The sequence below is a fragment of the Megalobrama amblycephala genome, linkage group LG3 (assembly GCF_018812025.1).
Source record: "Megalobrama amblycephala isolate DHTTF-2021 linkage group LG3, ASM1881202v1, whole genome shotgun sequence".
Taxonomy (NCBI): Eukaryota; Metazoa; Chordata; class Actinopteri; order Cypriniformes; family Xenocyprididae; genus Megalobrama; species Megalobrama amblycephala.
The window spans coordinates 43532391-43551647 of record NC_063046.1 but is presented as its reverse complement, the minus strand read 5'-3'; the positions used below and the strand labels follow the sequence as shown (position 1 = coordinate 43551647).

Genomic DNA, 19257 nt, shown 5'->3' with positions numbered 1-19257 from the left:
TTTTCTATAATTAATAATATACTATTCCTATCATTAATATTAATACTAATATTACTTTTATTTTCGTAGTTACTTGTAAAACAGTCACACAAATTTTTTACAAATGTATTATCACTGGCATCTTTTGTCCAACGCTGTTTGTTTGTTTTGTTTAATTTATTTATTTATGATTAATTGTGAGATAATAATAATAATAATAATAATAATAATAATAATGATAATAATAATTATTATTAGTTATCTGTATTGATGCTCTGTATTGATGTTTCTAAATTAGTCATGGCAATAAATAAATTAAAAAAATCTATGATGTTGTGGTCCTTTTTATGCTCTTTGAGAAATGAGGTGATGTGCAATGTATATTATGAGAAAATCAGTGTTTTTGACCTAGGATGCACGAAAACCTATTGTAAAATAGCCTTTTAAAATAGCATAATAAGGGCACTTTAGTACTTAAGGGTTTATTTAAACTCTAAAGATGTGCAAAAGCAAAAGGCATTCTTGCTTTAGCGAACACCATGAGATGATAGTGCTAAATGCATTCTCACAGCCCAAGACGCTTGTCTATATACGACTAGAACAATAAACACACTCATGAATAAAAACAACAGGACGAAGACTCATATTCCCCAGCAGCTAGACAAATATAAATTGTATCTTGAGAAAGAGGGGGAGGTGAACACAGAGGAAGAATAAATGAGGACGTAAAGCTTTGTGACAGTGCACAGATGTGCTGCTCATTGCAGTTAAATCACAGCAACAGATGAGCGTCTTCATCAGAGCTACTGTACACTTCACCACACCGTCATACAGCCTTACCTTAGAGTTCAGCACTTCAACTGTCATGTTCTGTGGCGGAGCACTGGGGACTGAGCAGAAGAGGAGAGCTTTAGTTCACAGCTGAGATGTCTTATCCACATTTATTACATGGCTGATTGGTTAATGGCAGTACTGAGCAGTCAAATAGTTTTTATAACCACTAAACTGTATATTTCACCATTGTCAATGACAATGTTTCTCACAGCACTCCACTGTGGCATCTATTTTCATACCAACGCAATTTAGAAAAGGTAGTTGATGCCACCTCGCCATAACCATAAGAAAAATGGCTTCATTTTACAGTGAAACATTTAACAGATGGCTAGAATCTCATGAGTCCCAGTTGAAGTATATAGTAATAACTACAAAATACAGTTTCATGGGTGGTAACAAATCTTTATGCCCAGTAATATATATATTTTTTTCAATTCACTCACCATTGACAGGTATGGCATAAAGTTAATTTTGGACCCTGCTGATATTGATCTGTTGTTGCAACTACAGCAGGGATATAGATGATAGTTGGTTTATTGCCTAGTAGAGTGATATTTTGAGGAGCTAAAAGAACGACTTGATTTGGAGCAGAGTGGTGAAAACTGACTAGCAGGACAAAACAAAGAGAGAAGATTTACTGTAAGTACCATCAGAGTACGTGCGCACGGATATATCTTCAGTGGAGACTCCAGGTCCATGTTTGTTATAGGCCACCACTCTGAAACTGTACTCGGTGAACTTCTTCAGTCCAGTCATGGTGTAGGACAGTGTGTTCACATCCAGATCCTGATGACAGAAGAGAGATATTACAGATATAGGCTGCTAATGGCTGAGTTATTATACACTGAGAGATTTAAATATTTGGACTGATGCTGATAATTACAGAAATAGTATTATAGAAATATGATATAAATATATGTGCATATAATATGAATATATATGAGTATGTAATTGTATATTTTTATAATTTATGCATTATTAATTACATATATATAATTTTATTACAGACTATTTTAAATAAATTATTTAAAACAACTTATTAATTTCATTAACAATTAATACATTTTATTTTGTATTAATAATTAATATTTAGTTATGCATTTATTTATCTTGATTATGATTCATAAGTTATTATTATTATCATTATTTTTTGCATATAATTGTATACTCTGCACTGCAACGCTTTGGATAAGAACATAAAAATATAATTTTATTACAGATTAGTAATAAATTATTTACAATATTGGATAAATTTAATTAAAAATTAATTCATAATTAATTTGATTTTTATTCTTTGAAATGTATTTATTTATTTATATTGATCTATTATTCATTATTATTATTATTGTTTTACAATTAATTGTATACACTGCAATGCTTTGGATAAAAACATAAAATAAAATATTAATTATTACAGATTAGTAATAAATTGAAAATATTAGTTTAATTTCATTAAAAATAATGTATAATTAGTTTGATTTTATTAATAATTAACATTTATTTATTTATTTATTTATGTATCTATCTTTGATACATTATTTATTATTTTTTTTACATATATTTATATACTCTTTACATACTATACATAATATACTATATATGCTTTAAATAAAAACATCTGCTAAATATAAATAAATTAAAATGTCTGCAAATACTATAAAAAACACATTCTTATACAACATACATTAACATTTATATTTAGAATTGGACAATTTGTTTTCACTAGTGTAGAAATAATCAAAATATGACTTTGGGGACAGTTAATATTCTGCAATATTATTTATTTGTCTGCATTGACACTATTGGATGAGAACTGAACTGATCTGGATGATGACATCACTGTTTTCTCCAGCGCTGCTTTATAGCTGAATTGAACTGATGGACTTTACACAGTTATTGAACAGAACTGAATCAACACTGAACTGACTTCAGCTGAACAATGACATTATTGTCTTTTTACAGCTTCTTTGAATTGTTTTTGCATCGCTGAATCTTTATTTTCCTGTTTATACCTGCAAAGCTGCTTAAAAACAATCTATATTGTTTAAAGCTGTATATAAATAAAGGTGACTTGACTTGGACTGTATTAAAAGTCGTTAGCAATATTAAATTAGATCCACAGCGTGTGCTCTGGACATCATGCATGATATTACAGAGGCTGGGTGAAGATGATGGAGGTGGGGTCTGCTTTTACCTGCTCATTGTCCATGCCCTTCTCCATGTAGTAGATTTTGTAGTTTTGGATCTCGCCATTGCCTATGAGGGGCATGTCCCATCTGAGACTCACTGTGGTGGGGGACGTGACCACTGCATGTAGGTTTGGAGCAGGACCAGGAACCTGGACTGTTAAATAGAAAGAATGGAGAAAAATTTGAAAAACAACATTATGAAAGCACTGCATTTTATTCATTTATTTTTATACATTTTAATTTAATTTATTTGTTATATATTTTATTATTAATATATAAACATTTATAATTATTAAAATTTAATTTAATTTAATTTAATTTAATTTAATTTAATTTAATTTAATTTAATTTAATTTAATTTAATTTAATTTAATTTAATTTAATTTAATTTAATTTCTGGTACCTTTCATCTGTCCCTGTTGTTCTCTGACATGTCCACTGATGCTTTGGCAATACGGTTTGTAAAACAGTCACACCAATAAAGCACTTTGAAACTGACTTGAATAGAGAGAGTGATATCTCTCCTCAGCTGAGCATATGTCAGTGGCGTGTGTCGGCACACACCTCTGGCAGAAAGCAGACTAACACAAGCCAGCTCAGGCTGCAGGATTGACGTGATTTAATTTGCTCAGCAGAGCGGAGAGAATGGAAATGAGATTCTATGTTGCTTAACTTTTGTTTACTTGCTAGGGTCATGAATCATTACATTCAATTATAGGCTCCGATGAGTGTCCGTAAATCTGTTGTTTTCCAACACGCTCAAAACTGACATGCCTTCAGGGACTCATCATGTAGAGCCAATCTAAACTGAGCTCTACATTAAATGAAACACAAAAAACTGGTCAGTTTATAAGTCGGCCAAACTCATTTAGCCGACACGTTTATCCAAAGCGACCCACAATACACTTATTAAAGGGAAAAAGCCTGAATAGTTCACCAAAAATTTTATTTTCTGTCATAATTTACTACCTATGTGACTTTACTTCTTCCATATAACCCAACAGGAGAAATTATGAATAATGTTCACGCTGCTCTTTTCCATAAAACAAAGCAAAAAAAAAAGTACACTGTGGCATATTTTTAAAACGAGTACTTATTATGGAAAAATATACTTTAAAAGAATATAATTAAATGCAAACTAAATGTAATGTTTTTGAATTGCAATTAACTGTACTATAGAATATTTTTTGGTGCACTTAAGTACATCTTTACATGTAATTTCATAATTACCTTCCAGATGTACTGACAAGTATTAATGGTAAACTATAACATATTTGATATTTAATTTCTATTAAAACTTGTATGTCATGTATTTAAATATTTTTGTATTTACACATTTGATGAAGTTGCAATTTAGTACATTTAAAATGTATTAACTTTAAATGTAATATTTAATAACACATTATAATAAATTACCTATATATGCTTTTGTGTGTTAGTCAACACATCATAAGTTAATTTCTTTAAAGGGTAAGTTCAACCAAAAATGAAAATTCTGTCATTAATGACTCACCCTCATGTCGTTCCAAACCCGTAAGACCTTCGTTCATCTTCAGAACACAAATTAAGATATTTTTGATAAAATCCGATGGCTCAGTGAGGCTTCTGTTGACAGCAAGTTAATTTACACTTTCAGATGCCCAGAAAGCTACTAAAGACGTATTTAAAACATGTGATTACAGTGGTTCAACCTTAATGTTATGAAGTGACGAGAATACTTTTTGTGCGCCAAATAAACAAAATAAGGACTTTATTCAACAATATCTAGTGATGGGCGATTTCAAAACACTGCTTCATGAAGCTTCGAAGCTTTATGAATCTTTTGTTTCGAATCAGTGGTTCGGAGCGTGTATCAAACTGCCAAAGTCACGAGATTTCAGTAAATGAGGCTTTGTTACGTCTTAAGTGTTTTGAAATTTCAATAGTTCACGTGACTTTGGCAGTTTGATACACGCTCCGAACCACTGATTCGAAACAAAAGATTCGTAAAGCTTTGAAGCTTCATGAAGCAGTGTTTTGAAATCGCCCATCACTAGATATTATTGAATAAAGTCCTTTTTTTTGTTTTTTTGGTGCACAAAAAGTATTCTCGTCGCTTCATAACATTAAGGTTGAACCACTGTAATCACATGTTTTAAATACGTCTTTAGTAGCTTTCTGGGCATCTGAAAGTGTAAATTATCTTGCTGTCAATGCAGGCCTCACTGAGCCATTGGATTTTATCAAAAATATCTTAATTTGTGTTTTGAAGATGAACGAAGGTCTTACAGGCTTAGAACGACATGAGGGTGAGTAATTAATGACAGAATTTTCATTTTTGGGTGAACTAACTTTTATGTCCATACATACTTTCACTGTATGGGGAAGAGCAACATGAACGGTTCTCAAAATATCTCCTTTTGGGGCTTGAATCAGAAACCTCCTGAGTTCTAGTCACTTCACCACACGTCTGCAACAACTGTTTGACTATATTAATCCAGTTATGGTTACACCGGACTTTCATATTCAAGCTCTAATATAAACTGCATTCAGCGTCTTACATGAATCATTTTGCAAACTTTGATCACACATTTCTGGCATCTGAGTGAGAAATCGCTTTATCTCAGTTCCACAGACATTCGTTCTGTCCAACATCAACGCCTGCTTTTGATACCGATATCTTACAGGATGGGATGAGGCGCCTACACTGGATTAAGCGCGTTCTACGAGTGTGTGAGTGTGTGTAGATGACTTGTGTTCGGATTCATTCATAATGTTCGCAGCTATACGTGTGTCGGCCTCAGAGGCTGATCTCCACGCAGCGGGATTCCCGAGAGCGCCAGAATCCCGCTAACGCACATTATAAAGTGCTTATAGCAGTCACAGCCAAGGACGCAGAGAGGAGCAGGTCTGACCCAGAAACAGCTTCTCCTGCGCTGTGTTTGGGCTGATAATGTTTCATGTTGATGGAGTCAGGCCATATACCTTCAGCACTGTTCAAGAGGTGTGTTTGCTTAAAAGTCAGCAGCTGTTTGTTTACTTGTGCTTACCTCTATAATGAGGTTTTGGGAAAGAAAACCTCCAGAGAAAATGTTCAGAATAATCTCTTAGGCCCAAAACATACTCCAGACAAGTACGTGAGCATAAACACTCGCTGTGTAAGCTTGGTTTCATGCATTGCTGCCCACTGAAATTTGTCAGATGTAATTTGTCAGTAAACCTCAGATTTTAATTACTCCATAAATCTCATGTGAACATATACTGATTGGATAAGTATGTTCAAATGACACTATGTGTAACTTTAGTCCCTCTAGCAGTTAAAAAATAAAATAGCATGATCAATGATACATGCGAATGATATGTGTATGCAATTTCCCTCAAAATCCATTCCGAAAGCACTTTAATATACATTCACTGGCCACGTTATTAGGTACACCTTGCTAGTATAAGGTTGGACGTCTTTTGCCTTCTGAACTGCTTTAATTCTTCATGGCATGATTCAACAATATGCACCTCCAAAACATGCGCACAGAAAGCCGCCTGTCATACTGAATAGTGCGTGATACTGAGTCTTTTTGTACCTGAACTGACAAATACGCACACAAATACCTCAAAATACCCTTGCAAAGACAGTCGGTTATGTCTTAAGTCAATGTAAACAGTTGAGAAAGAAAACGCACATGTATCAGTATATTGGATCTGTGCAGCTCTTAAAGTGACAGCAGCCTAATATTCCTGCAGCCGTCTCTATAATAATGTTAATCAAACAACAGAAGACATGGTTTGGAAGAAGGATTTTAACTGTGAAGATCAATTAACCGGGCAGGTTAAATGGTGACAGGTTGCACGTAACAAAGCGACAGAACGGTTGGAATTATGACGAAATAGAACAGTACACACTTTTAGGGCATAGTAGGCAAACTGGAAGTGTAGATCTTACCTTCAGGCTGGGTGGCTACCCTCAGAGGCGCTGAACTCTCTCCAGGGCCGTTTCTGTTGTGGGCCACCACGCGGAAGGCATACTTGGTGTCTGGCATGAGGTTCTGAATGGTGACTTGCATTTCTCCTGGACGACTGGTGTTCACCATCCTCTCCCTATACAGATCAGAGAAACGTCATATGAGACTGAAACAGGAGCTGACTGCTGATTTGTTGGTTCAAAGCTTCTCTTATTTTTCTGTAGTCAAAAGCAGCTCATACAGAACTGCGTTATAAGTATTAATAAGAACAACATGCGACTTAAAATAATAGCAACAAATGAACAGAATACAATAATCAATATCATCCATAATTAAACGCTTCTTGGAGGATGAATGTCACGAAAACATGTCTGGGTCACTACATAGTCAAAATTTAAATAAAATGTATTATATAATATTTATTACATTTTAATGTTATATTTTATATTATTTTACATATATTTAATAATATATTTATTTATAAAATTAAACCTCTTTTGCATTTATGATATTCTTAGTAAGCACAAAAATTCTCATTACATTATGCATCTGGATGTTTAGTGAAGTATAATTAGATTTATCATTTCATTAATTTTAAAGTAAAAGGTAAGTAAATTTTAAATAAATACTATATACTAAATAAAGTTAAATTCTAATAAATAAATAAATAAATAAATATATATTTAAAAATGTATATATATATTTATTTATTTACAGTACCGGTCAAAAGTTTGGACACATTACTATTTTTAATGTTTTTGAAAGAAGTCTCTTCTGCTCATCAAGGCTGCATTTATTTGATTAAAAATACAGAAAAAAACAGTAATATTGTGAAATATTATTACAATTTAAAATATTTTTTATTATTATTTTAATATATTTAAAATGTAATTTATTCCTGTGATCAAAGCTGAATTTTCAGCATCATTAGTGTCACATGATCCTTCAGAAATCATACAAATATGCTGATTTGCTGCTCAACAAACATTTCTGATTATTATCAATGTTGAGAACAGGTGTGCTGCTGAATGTGTTTGTGGAAACTGTAATACATTTTTTTCAGGATTCTTTGATTTATAAAAAAGTTGAAAAGAACAGAATTAATTTGAAAAATAATTTTTTTTGCAACATTACAAAAGTTTACTGTAAATTTTGATTAATTTCATGAATCCTTGCTGAATAAAAGTATAAATTTTAAGTTTCCAAAAAACAAAACAAAACAAAACAAAAAACTACAGTAGTGTATGTATAACACATAAATGCCCTGCCTGTTGGTGCCCTCCAGGCTGTAGTAGACTGAGTAGGTGACATCATCTCCATGTGGTTCAGCAGGAAGGCGCCAGGTCAGCTTGATGAAGCGGGTGGAGACCAGGGAGGCCACGACGTCACGGGGGGCGGAGGGTGTGGGACCAGCGCCGCCTCTGGAGCCTGGCATTAGATGGTCAGTAGTGGCACGGGTCAGTGAGGTGGGAGGGGGTGAGGGGATGGCTACATCTTTGAGCGCAGACAGTGGGGTGGTGTGAGTGGACGGGGTGAGTGAAAGCAGAAATAAAGGGTGGAGAGGGGCGGATAGTGAAGTCAGAAAGGGAGGGAGAGCAAAACAAAGGAGAACAGAACAGCGGGAACACATAAAAAGAAAAAAACAAACAAACAAACAAAAAAAACATAACACAATGGCTTCCATGACAGGAAATCAACAAAACCATGAAATAATCACAAAGAAACATGAAAAATGCAATCATAATGGAAAAATGGCAAGCATGTAGTTGGAAAAAAACAGCTGAAGTGGAAAAAATGATGGAAAGCTGAATTGCAGGAAGCATATTTTTCACTTTTAAATTAGTTCACCTCAAAATTAGAATAAAAAAAATGTATATTGTCATTCACAAAAATATTAAACTACACCAAATCTATCACACGTGCATTTGTAACCTTGCTGCGTCCAAAGACTTGCATAGATATACAAAGACACTCATATTACTTATGAATGGTAATATGGCAGAATAAGTCACGCCTAAATAAAATAGCCAATCGCGATTGGTCGTCGTGGCACTGCAGCTGCCTTTAAAAGCTCCGGTTACAATAGAAACAGTCAGTGTTCAATGTTTGATGTCAATGCCAAATGCATTATGCAAATGCACAGAAATGAGATTTCAGCATCTGCATAATGTCAAACACCTGGTATGGCACTTTTTCTTGCAATATATTTGATTGTCTGAAAGAAAAAGACTTTCTGTGAATGTCATATGGGTTTGGTTGTAGGTGAGTAAATGAATAAAAACTATTCCTTCCAGAGAAAACTGAGCCACAATGATCTTCACACAGATACAGTATGTGGAAGATTTCATGATTAGGCTTCTGTTGTTAAATCTAAGGACGTCTGACTCTTGTTTTCTTCAGGAGAGTGAAACTCGAGACAGCTCTAAAAATGTGTCAAGATTATTTGCTTTTGTGGACTGCAAGTTGTGCTTTTGGCAACAGCAACTCTTTGAATTAAACAAACTGTGTTTCATTTGTATACGTTGAAAGAAGCATCTGTGGAAGGACTGAACATTAATCAAACATCATATGTACGTGTCATCCTAATGTTATTTGTTGAGTGTGGTTGACAACAACCTGAGTAGGTAATAATACGTTTAAACCAGTAACACTATGGTCCATTTATTTTTTCTATTCTAACCAGATTAGGCTCGATCACCAGAGACAATATCTTAAAACAAATAGTTTCTTTTAGAGTTTCAGAAGAGATCTCAACAATGTCTTAAAGGTCCCGTTTTTCATGGTTTTTTGAAGCTTTGATTGTGTTTATAGTGTGCAATATAACATGTGTTCATGTTCCGCGTGTAAAAAAAAACACAGTATTTTTCACATAATTTACTTATCTGTATACCGCTATTTCCACTGTCATAAAAACGGGCTGATGACTTCCTTGTTCTATGAAGTCCCTCCTTCAGAAATACGTAACGAGTTCTGATTGTGCCAGCGGTTCCTGTGTTGTGATTCGACAGCAGCTCTTATCGCATCTTGCCCGGAAAGGTCACGCCTCTTACCTTAACGTGGAGATGCACGCGCTCAGTGTTATTGTAAACATGTCTTTAATTTTACCCTATCAATCTGAGCCGGAATCAGACCCGGTGATTGGACTGCGGGATGAAAATAACAGCGTTTCGACGACATGGCGACAAACACACTCTACAAACGCACCTCTTGTGTATTCCTGTGGGCGGAGGTTAGTCAAAAAACTGTTTTAGTGACGTCATTAAAGAAGGAAGTAGAGGGATGTAGTCCAAACTGGCCGTTCGATGTAGGCGACTTCTGTTAAATAAAATATCTCGCTTGGCATTGAACTTTGAGCTTTAAAATTTTACAGATTTTATTTATACTCTAACAACAACATTACACACTAACTAAAGTTTGAAACATGGGATCACGAAGAACGGGACCTTTAAACTGGAAATTAGAGATTTCAAACTCAAAGAACAAATTGTCTGAACTGTTTATCCACATTAGCCCCTTTCACAAGTATAGTCTTTAGCGGTAAATTACCAGTAAACTACTATTAAGAGATTAAATGTGAACAGGACCTTTTCAAAATACCAGTAAATCAGTTCTGGAACACATAAGAAGTCTGCTTTGGGCCATACATAAAGCAATTATGGAGATGATGTGATTACTCCACTCTGTTTACATTAAGCTCAGCTGCTTTTTAATAGTTTTTCTATGTAAATATGCACTAGATGGACATCTTTGACCACTGTTCTGCGTACTGCTGCTTTTTCAGCGTGTTGCGCTCAAGACCCTGCGTTCTTTTACATTCATCCTCGCTGCAGCTATGAAGTTGGATACTATTATTCGCGTCTCGTGTTTTTAAGAGCAAAACCACACTCTGTGTGATCATAATCCCCTTACACCTGTCACTAAAGCATTTCTCCTCATGCGGACGAATGAAGACAATGGCGCACCGTTTAAAGATCATGTATCGGTATGTCGATGCTGATGCGTGAATGGTTTCTTAACAGTAAAAAGCCAGAACACTGTTGCTTGTGTGAACAGCATATTTGTATATTTACCGGTAAAATCATTCTGGTAATTTTACGGTAATTTACTGTGATTACTGTGTGAAAGGGGATGAAGACTTACTGTATGTATGTCAAAAATATTTATCTTTATTTAAATTTTATGTTCTCTAAGGGATATTAGGAGAAACATTTAAAGGGATAGTTCACCCAAAAATGAAAGTTATCCCATGATTTACTCACCCTCATGTCATCCTTGGTGTATATGACTATCTTCTTTCAGACGAATACAATCGGAGATGTATTAAAAAATATTCTGGCTCTTCCAATCTTTAAAATGGTAGTAAATGGGACCCAGTATTTCGATGGCCAAAAAAGTGCATGCATTCATCATAAAAGTAATCCACACGGCTCCGGGGAGTGCAGGCTGTTGCCGGAAGTCAGTTATCATAGTTCAAAAAGATCTAAATATGTAAATTTTTCTAACAAAAACCCATCGCTTCACTTTTAATAAAGGCTTTTGTTCACCTCCCGGTGCCGTGTGGATTACTTTTATGATGAATGCATGCACTTTTTTGGGCTTCAAAATATTGGATCCATTTCACTACCATAACAAAGCTTGGAAGAGCCAGGATATTTTCTAATACATCTCTGATTGTATTCATCTGAAAGAAGATAGTCATATACACCTCGGATGGCCTGAGGGTGAGTAAATCATGGGATAATTTTTGGGTGAACTATTCCTTTAAGACTTGCAGTGAATATGTCTTAATTAAGTCTCTTGGGCTATGAAAGAGCAACCTCTGTAAGTTTAAAAGTACCTTATAATGGTGTTGAGAAAAGAAAAACAAGACGTATTGTGTCCAAATGTGCTCTTCATGTCTTATTCTGAGCCGCATTCAGCTCTGAACAGACAGTGGAAGAGGAGACTGATAATGCAGAGCTGTATAATATACACTAATAGCGGCACTCATTAGCTTATAGCTTCCCCTAAATGACAAGATCCATTAGACGGAGAACAAATTAAACATTAGTTATAGCAATTACAGTTTTCCACAAAGACAAGCCATCAATGTTCATCTGTCTAGCTGCAGGGAGAAAAAAAAATTATATCACTCAGCATTTATATCTGGTTCGGCTTTGTGTGGTGCGTGAAATTCTCTCTGTAGCTCTTCTTCTTCCTCTGGCTCAGTCTGTTCACTTGGCAGCCATTTTGCTAATGCCCCTGCACAGCTATTTTCTAGTCATGCAAGTCTAGTTTTTATGAACTTGATTAGGGAAAGACTAAAAACTTCAAAGTGTGCATTCAAACATGTCAAATCATCAAAAAAAAATCTAAATGTAGCTCAAATCAGGCTCCAGCTAATCTGCATTTGTATTCTAGATCGGGCGTTGTCCGTTTTGGGACTTCTTTTCCTACCTTCTTTTTCTCTGGCTACAGTATTTTCATAATTAAATGCTGGCGTAATGATTACTACATACTCTTCAGTATACACTAAATACTGTATTTGAAGGTTCTCACAATGTTTAGGTCTATTTATGCCAACATGAACATTTGACACGAAAACTTGCATGCATGTTCTCAGTCCCGTTCACATAGAACACACTCAAAAACAGTGATAAGTGGTGAAAACAGTGTTAATTTTGACAGCAAATTTTGATTTAGTTTTAGTCATAGTCTTTTGACTAAAATGCCATTTAGTTTTAGTCATATTTTAGTCATCGGAAATTGTTTTAGTTTTAGTCTAGTTTTAGTCTACTAAATATCATAAGATTTGGTCGACTAAAATTTTATTTAGTTAAATTATAATGCATTAAGCATTTCTCTAACAATATGCACTGATATAGGTAGGCCTACATATTCCCCAAACTGTTTATGTTCACCCAACTGTACTTTTGCTCCACAAAGCGGACGTTTTTTGACCCTTCAAGGGCAAAAAGACACGAAAGAGCAAAATTCAGTACTTTTCAGGAATTGACACACTTATCATTGAGGTACTATTATAGTTTTCGTTTCAAATTTTTATTAGATTTGATTTTTAGTTTTTTCTGTTTTCATTGTAATTTTAGTTAAAAGTTTTAGTAATTTTTTGTGTTTATGTCTTTTAGTATTTGCTTTTAAATGTCTATAAGTTTTTAATTCTGTTTGTTATTTTAATACCTCAGGTTAAGCTAAAGCTTAGACTTTACATTTTTTATATATAAATTTATTTTTTATTTCAGTTAACGTTTACTTCAAGTAATGAAGATTTCTTTGGTTTTAGGTTTAGTTAACCCGTATATTTGTAAAATATATTGATTAATGTGTCAAATAATGTTCTTAGTCTTTCCTTCCTGTGACAGAAGATGCGGTAGTTTACTATGAATTGAATAGACCTTATGTAGCCCCGCCCCTTTTCAGCGTTGCGCTCGTTGTCTTTTGACTTCCGGTTTGTATTTCCACAGCGATATTACATTTATGAATGAACTGCTCGTTTTAAAATCTTCCCGATCTACTGAAATTTGTTAAGACATCTGCTTTAAACATAACAATATTCATGATAACTTTCATTAACTCTACAACAAGTAAATCCACTAAACCAACTAATTATTCTTCAGCAGCGATGCCATAGAAATGTACAGAGCTACCGCAAAACGGAAGTTCAAAGACAATTTTATAAAGATGGCGGCGCGCTTGTTTCTCTGATAAATAAGGTCTATAGAAATTAAATTAAATACAGTTTATTGTGTAAACAAAATAACAATGACCAGGAAAAAATCATTATAAACCATCCCGAAATACACCGTGACTCTTATTCTGAAATGTCTGCAGTCTGCACTGTAGCAGGCTGCTCATGAGGGTGATAAAATATGCATTCTTACAACCGTCTAAAACATACTACCATATAAACATGGTGTAGTAAACATCATAATTCATCAACATTAGCTTATAAGCAATCGCTTGGTATAAATGTGCGCTATTCAGTAATTGCTGCTGCACGAGACTGTAGAGCGCGCAACAGCGCCGCCTTTCCCGCGGTTAGATCAGCACATTACACTTCAAATGTGCGCATCTTCCACACAGCAGTCCTGACTAGATATCTTCCCAAATCGTCCCTCTCTTTCATTTTTGTCTTGTTTTTATTCGATGACGAAAATTAGAGTAGATTTTAGTCATAGTTTTAGTCATTCAAAACGCATTTTTATTTAGTCATCGTCTCGTTTTTGTCCGTGAAAAAATGTCGTTGACGAATAATTTTCGTCATAATTTTCGTCAACGACATTTTTTCACGGAAATTAACACTGGGTGAAAAGTTAAAAAATGTCCATTTAACATATGTATACAATGGCGAACTATTTAAAAACACCAAGCTGAAGTTTTAACGTCCTCAAGACCAAAATGGAATGTCTGGACAACATAAATTTGTCAACTAGGATGCCAGGATCATCAGCTTCAGCAGTCATCCTCAGCGTCTGTCTGATGGTGAATGCAGTCATGTGATGTACGGTGGTTAGCAGCAGAAGATTAATATCGACTCTATTCATAGCAGAGAGCAATAGCTGGTGCCACTGAAACAGATGGTGACTTCACCTTATTAATGATATACACTGAAGCTAAGCAAAAAGATCACAAGGCCTTTGGTGTAAAATGGAATTGTAAAAAATATTCTTAACTCCACTTTTGCTGTAAATCGATGTAATTATGTGTTCGGGAGTATGCAGATTAGTTTCTCCTTTTAAACAGAAAAGTTTGCTCAGAGCAATGATGACTATATACTATGTAGGTCACCAAGAATTATACTAATATCCTAAATAGGTAATTGTATAACATGAGGACATGGGGAAAACATAAATGTAGGAAAAATGGCCTCATTCACCTCAATGTACTTATGATGTCGCTGTCGGAAAGAGGGAGTGCAGTGCACTGCTAATGACCCTTAGTGAGCTCTTCCTTTCATCTTACACAGATGGGTATAGACTGAAATGGCCATGGTACAGGAGATGTGACAGTTCCTGCTGCACACATAAAGACTTCATCCATTGACATTAAATCTAACACCTCTCTACTATTGATCTGAGGGAACATGCTATTATCGTGAGGGGTCTGGAAGGGGTTGAAGACTTTCTCATATTGTGTGGAGGCATAAAAAGTGGGTTATATCATTTATTCTTGCTCATGTCATCTGTACTCATGTTATGAAATCAGAAAGGTCTGACTGATGCTGAAATGTGGAGCAGCTCTTGATCTATAGACACTAGCTAAAAGCCCCATATGAGTGTTTGAAGAAGAGAAATGGGCAGCTATCTCTAGGTTTTACTCTCTTAGTTATATTTCTCTTGTATCCCTTATTAAAAAAAAGTAATTGCGACTTTTTATCTCACTATTCGGACTTCATAACTCACAATTGTGAGTTTATATCCCACAAAGTTAGTAAACTCAGAATTGCAAGAAATAAAGTCAGAGTTGCAAATATATAAACAATTGTGAGGAAAAAAGGAATTTATATCTTGTAATTCTGACTTACTTTCTTGCAATTCTGAGTTTATAACTCACAATTCTGACTTTATTTCTCTTTTTTTTCAGAATTTTGCCATATAAACACTCAAAATTGCAAGTTATAAAGTCTGAATAGTGAGATGAATTTTGAGATTCAATTACCTCTTTCATTTTTTATCTTTTTTTATTTATTTATTGTTGTTTATTCCATAGCAGAAACAAGCTTCCATACAACTCCATGTCAGTCAAGGTTTTTTATACCAAATACATAAACAGTTTTTTACAAATCTGTTTTTTTTTTGTAGTTTACATGGAGATGATAATATCGTTTCATATACTTGCACTTAAACATGTTTTCAAAAGTTTGTGTTTTTAGCCCCCAAGATGCTGTTGTCAAGATGAACGGCCAAAATGCATGAAAAAGATATTCCGTTTTTAGTTGAAAAACTATCTTCAGCCTTTTCCTGCCAATTCAATCCATTTTGCTGTAGCAAATAAAGACAAAGCAAGGGAAGGAGACAAAGAGCATTTTTTTTTTTTTTTAATCAGCGGACTTACTATGATATTCAAGTAGCCAAGTACACAATAGTCTGTCATTTTTCATTGGAGATACGGCTGGCCCGCAGCGATTTTGCATTGGATCTGAAGCGTGCACCACTGCAGCGGTGACAGCAGTCTATCTCTTCAAAGTAAACATCATGAATATGAGAGGATGATGGATTAAAGACCATCAACACCCCTGTTGAGATTAAACAGGTCTCTCACGTGATGCTGGGCAGCGCATCGTCTCCTGAGATGTCTTGCTTCCATAGTCTGAGAGATGAAAGCCGGAGCAGCAGGGCAGATCTAGGGGGAGGAACGGGCACCTCTGCGGGACGTACCGCCCAGCACGAAAGCGCAGGATTATGGGTCGCAGCGTGATGCTGGCAGGGGACTTCCTCTGTGTTCGCTGGGAAGGCAGACGCCCATCTGGCATGTCATTACTGTATGTCTATACCCAGTTACTGGCCCTGGGGGTCAGCAAGCAGTGGCCCCATTCCCTCCTGCACCTGCTAAACCTCCGCCTGCTTCATCAAAGAGCTCCAAGCCCTCGCGCTCATGTCCGTCAGCTAAATAATTTATTTTCTGACATGCACTTCAGTCCCATTTGTCATGCTTCGTCCCAATACCAAAAATATCACTGTGCTCCTTTGAGAAGCTTGGGCTCAGGGTATTTGTAGACACAAAAGTACTCGCAACAGCACTTTGTTTCAATGGCGAGAAAACATGAGATTATTAACACTGAATCACGGGGAGTTTAGGATAAGAATTCATGCAAAAATTGTTTGGTGTGATGAAAATGATACCACAACTGCAGGACAATTTTGGGAATAATTATATAAATTATTTTCACACAATATAATGTAGTCATATATACAGGTGCTGGTCATATAATTAGAATATCGTGCAAAAGTTCATTTTTTTATTGTAAATTATTTTTAAAAAATGAAACTTTCATTTATACTAGATTCCCTACATGTAAAGTAAAACATTTCAAAAGTTTTTTTTTTTTTTTTTTAATTTGTTGATTAGAGCGTACAGCTAATGAAAGTCCAAAAACCAGTATCTCAAAATATTAGAATATTTACATTTGAGTTTCATTAAATGACCATCCCTACAGTATAAATTCCGGGTATCTCTTGTTCTTTGAAGCCACACTAATGGGGAAGACTGTTGACTTGTCAATTGTCCAGGAGACAATCAATGACACCCTCCACAAAGAGAGTAAGTCACAGATGGTCATTACTGAATGTGGTGGCTGTTTACAGAGTGATGTATCAAAGCATATTGAAAGCAAAGTTGACTAGAAGGAAGAAATTGGGTAGGCAAAGGTGCACAAGCAACAGGGATGACCACAAGCTTGAGAATACTGTCAAGTAAAGCCGATTCAAACACTTGGGAGAGTTTCACAATGAGTCAAATGAAGCCGGAGTCAGCGCATCAAGAGTCACCACACTCAGACATCTTCAGGAAAAGGACTACCAAGCCACTTCTGAAACAGAAACAACGTCAGAAGCATCTTACCTGGTCTAAGGAGAAAAAGAACTGGACAGTGAACAGTGGTCAAAAGTCCTCTTTTCAGATAAAAGTAAATTTTGCATTTCATGTTGAAATCGTGGTCCCAGAGTCTGAAGGAAGACTGGAGAGGCACAGAATCCAAGCTGCTTGAAGTCTAGTGTGAAGTTTCTGGAGTCAGTAATGATTTGGGGGACCGTGACGTCTGCTGGTGTTGGTCCATTGTGTTTTATCAAGTGCAAAGTCAATGCAGCCATCTTCCAGGAGATTTTGGAGCACTTTATGTTTCCATCTGCTGACAAGCTTTATGGAGATGCTGATTTCCTTTTCCAGCAGGACTTTAGCACCTGCCCACAGTGCAAAAACCACTTCCAAGTGGTTTGCTGACCATGATATTACTGTGTTTTATTGGCCAGCCAACATGCCTGACCCCTGAATCTATGGGATATTTTCAAGAGAAAGATGAGAAACAGTTGATCCTACAATATACAGATGATCTGAAGGCTCAATAGTGCCTCAGCAGTGCCACAGGCTGATCATTTCCATGCCACACTTCACTGATGCTGTAATTTGTGCTAGGAGCAAGTCATTTGCTGTAATATGTGCTGCCGACCAAGTATTGAGTGTACAAATGAACATAATTTAAAGAACTTGAACTTTTCTGTTTTGAAAATCCATTTTTTGATTGATCTTAGGAAATATTCTAATATTTTGAGATACTGGATTTTGGACTTTCATGAGCTGTGCGCTCTAATCATCAAAATAAAAAAATAAAATAAAAACTTTTGAAATGTTTTACTTTACATGTAGGGAATCTAGAATATATGATAGTTTCATTTTTAAAAATAATTTACAATAAAAAAATAATAGAAAGATAATAAAAGATAATTTTCATTTTTGGGTGAACTAACCCTTTAACCTGTAATAATTAAAATCTTAATGATGGTTGAAAGTTTGTGTCTGGGACAAGTATACAACAATGAAGTCTACATGAAGCCATTTTAAAAGTAGCAAAAAAAGAGTGTGTGATCTATAACAAAAAGAAACAGTAGACATGTTAGTTTTAATAAAAATCAACCGCTGGAACATAGAAGTGTCTGAAGTTGAAGAAACTTGATTCAGTAATCTAGTATTGCATTTCAAACACGGTCATCTGGTGCATCATAAAACTAGTTTATTTTTAATTTTGGTGAAGTGTAATTTCAGTATGCGTACAGCTACAGGCTTTGTTTTGTCAACTAAATCACATCAATATTCCAACCATTGAGTGATGAATCTTGTAAACAAAGCAGAGATGTTGGAAAGCAGCTTGAGGGCTCTTTCTGTGGCCATAAATAAGTGAAGCATATTTGCTCTGCTGTTAGCTGTGTCTGGCACACAGGCCTAGTTAAAGTGTCATATGAACACAGTGAGAGGCCTCGGCGGAGACATACTATTTATGTTTTATGGCTCCACAGGCTCCTCAGCTGAGATATAAACACAAATATAGCCCAAATCAGCATTGTATGCTCTCAGATCCATCACCTTGTCTGCCATTGTGCTCAGACACTCATCGAATCATTTTTCTACACCTGGAACTGAAACCCATTTGCAAAGTCCAGTAACTACAGTCCATCAACCCCCATGAGTGACATCTACAGTGTGTCCAAGCTCTCGTACGGCATTTCTTCACTCCATCACCCTTCACGCTGCTGGAGTGGCTGCTACGCACACAACCAGCAGATTACCACCCCTCTGAAAAATGCAGCTCTGTCTAGAAACAGATGCGG

General features: G+C 35.4%; 1 protein-coding gene across 9 annotated transcripts in view; it reads right to left on the bottom strand.

Moving 5' to 3' along the window:
- The window catches only part of neo1a (neogenin 1a), a 199834-nt gene that overhangs the window by 29524 nt on the left and 151053 nt on the right, over positions 1-19257 (bottom strand). For 6 of the 9 annotated variants that reach the window (XM_048185583.1, XM_048185578.1, XM_048185584.1 and 3 more), the window contains exons 8-12: positions 8209-8434; positions 6922-7076; positions 3008-3156; positions 1461-1599; positions 820-869 (exon numbers count right to left, since the gene is read on the bottom strand). In XM_048185583.1, coding sequence (XP_048041540.1) covers positions 820-869; positions 1461-1599; positions 3008-3156; positions 6922-7076; positions 8209-8434 — 719 coding nt within the window. The remainder of the gene's footprint in view (positions 1-819; positions 870-1460; positions 1600-3007; positions 3157-6921; positions 7077-8208; positions 8435-19257) is intronic. The other 3 variants (XM_048185582.1, XM_048185585.1, XM_048185588.1) reach the window with 1 other exon arrangement.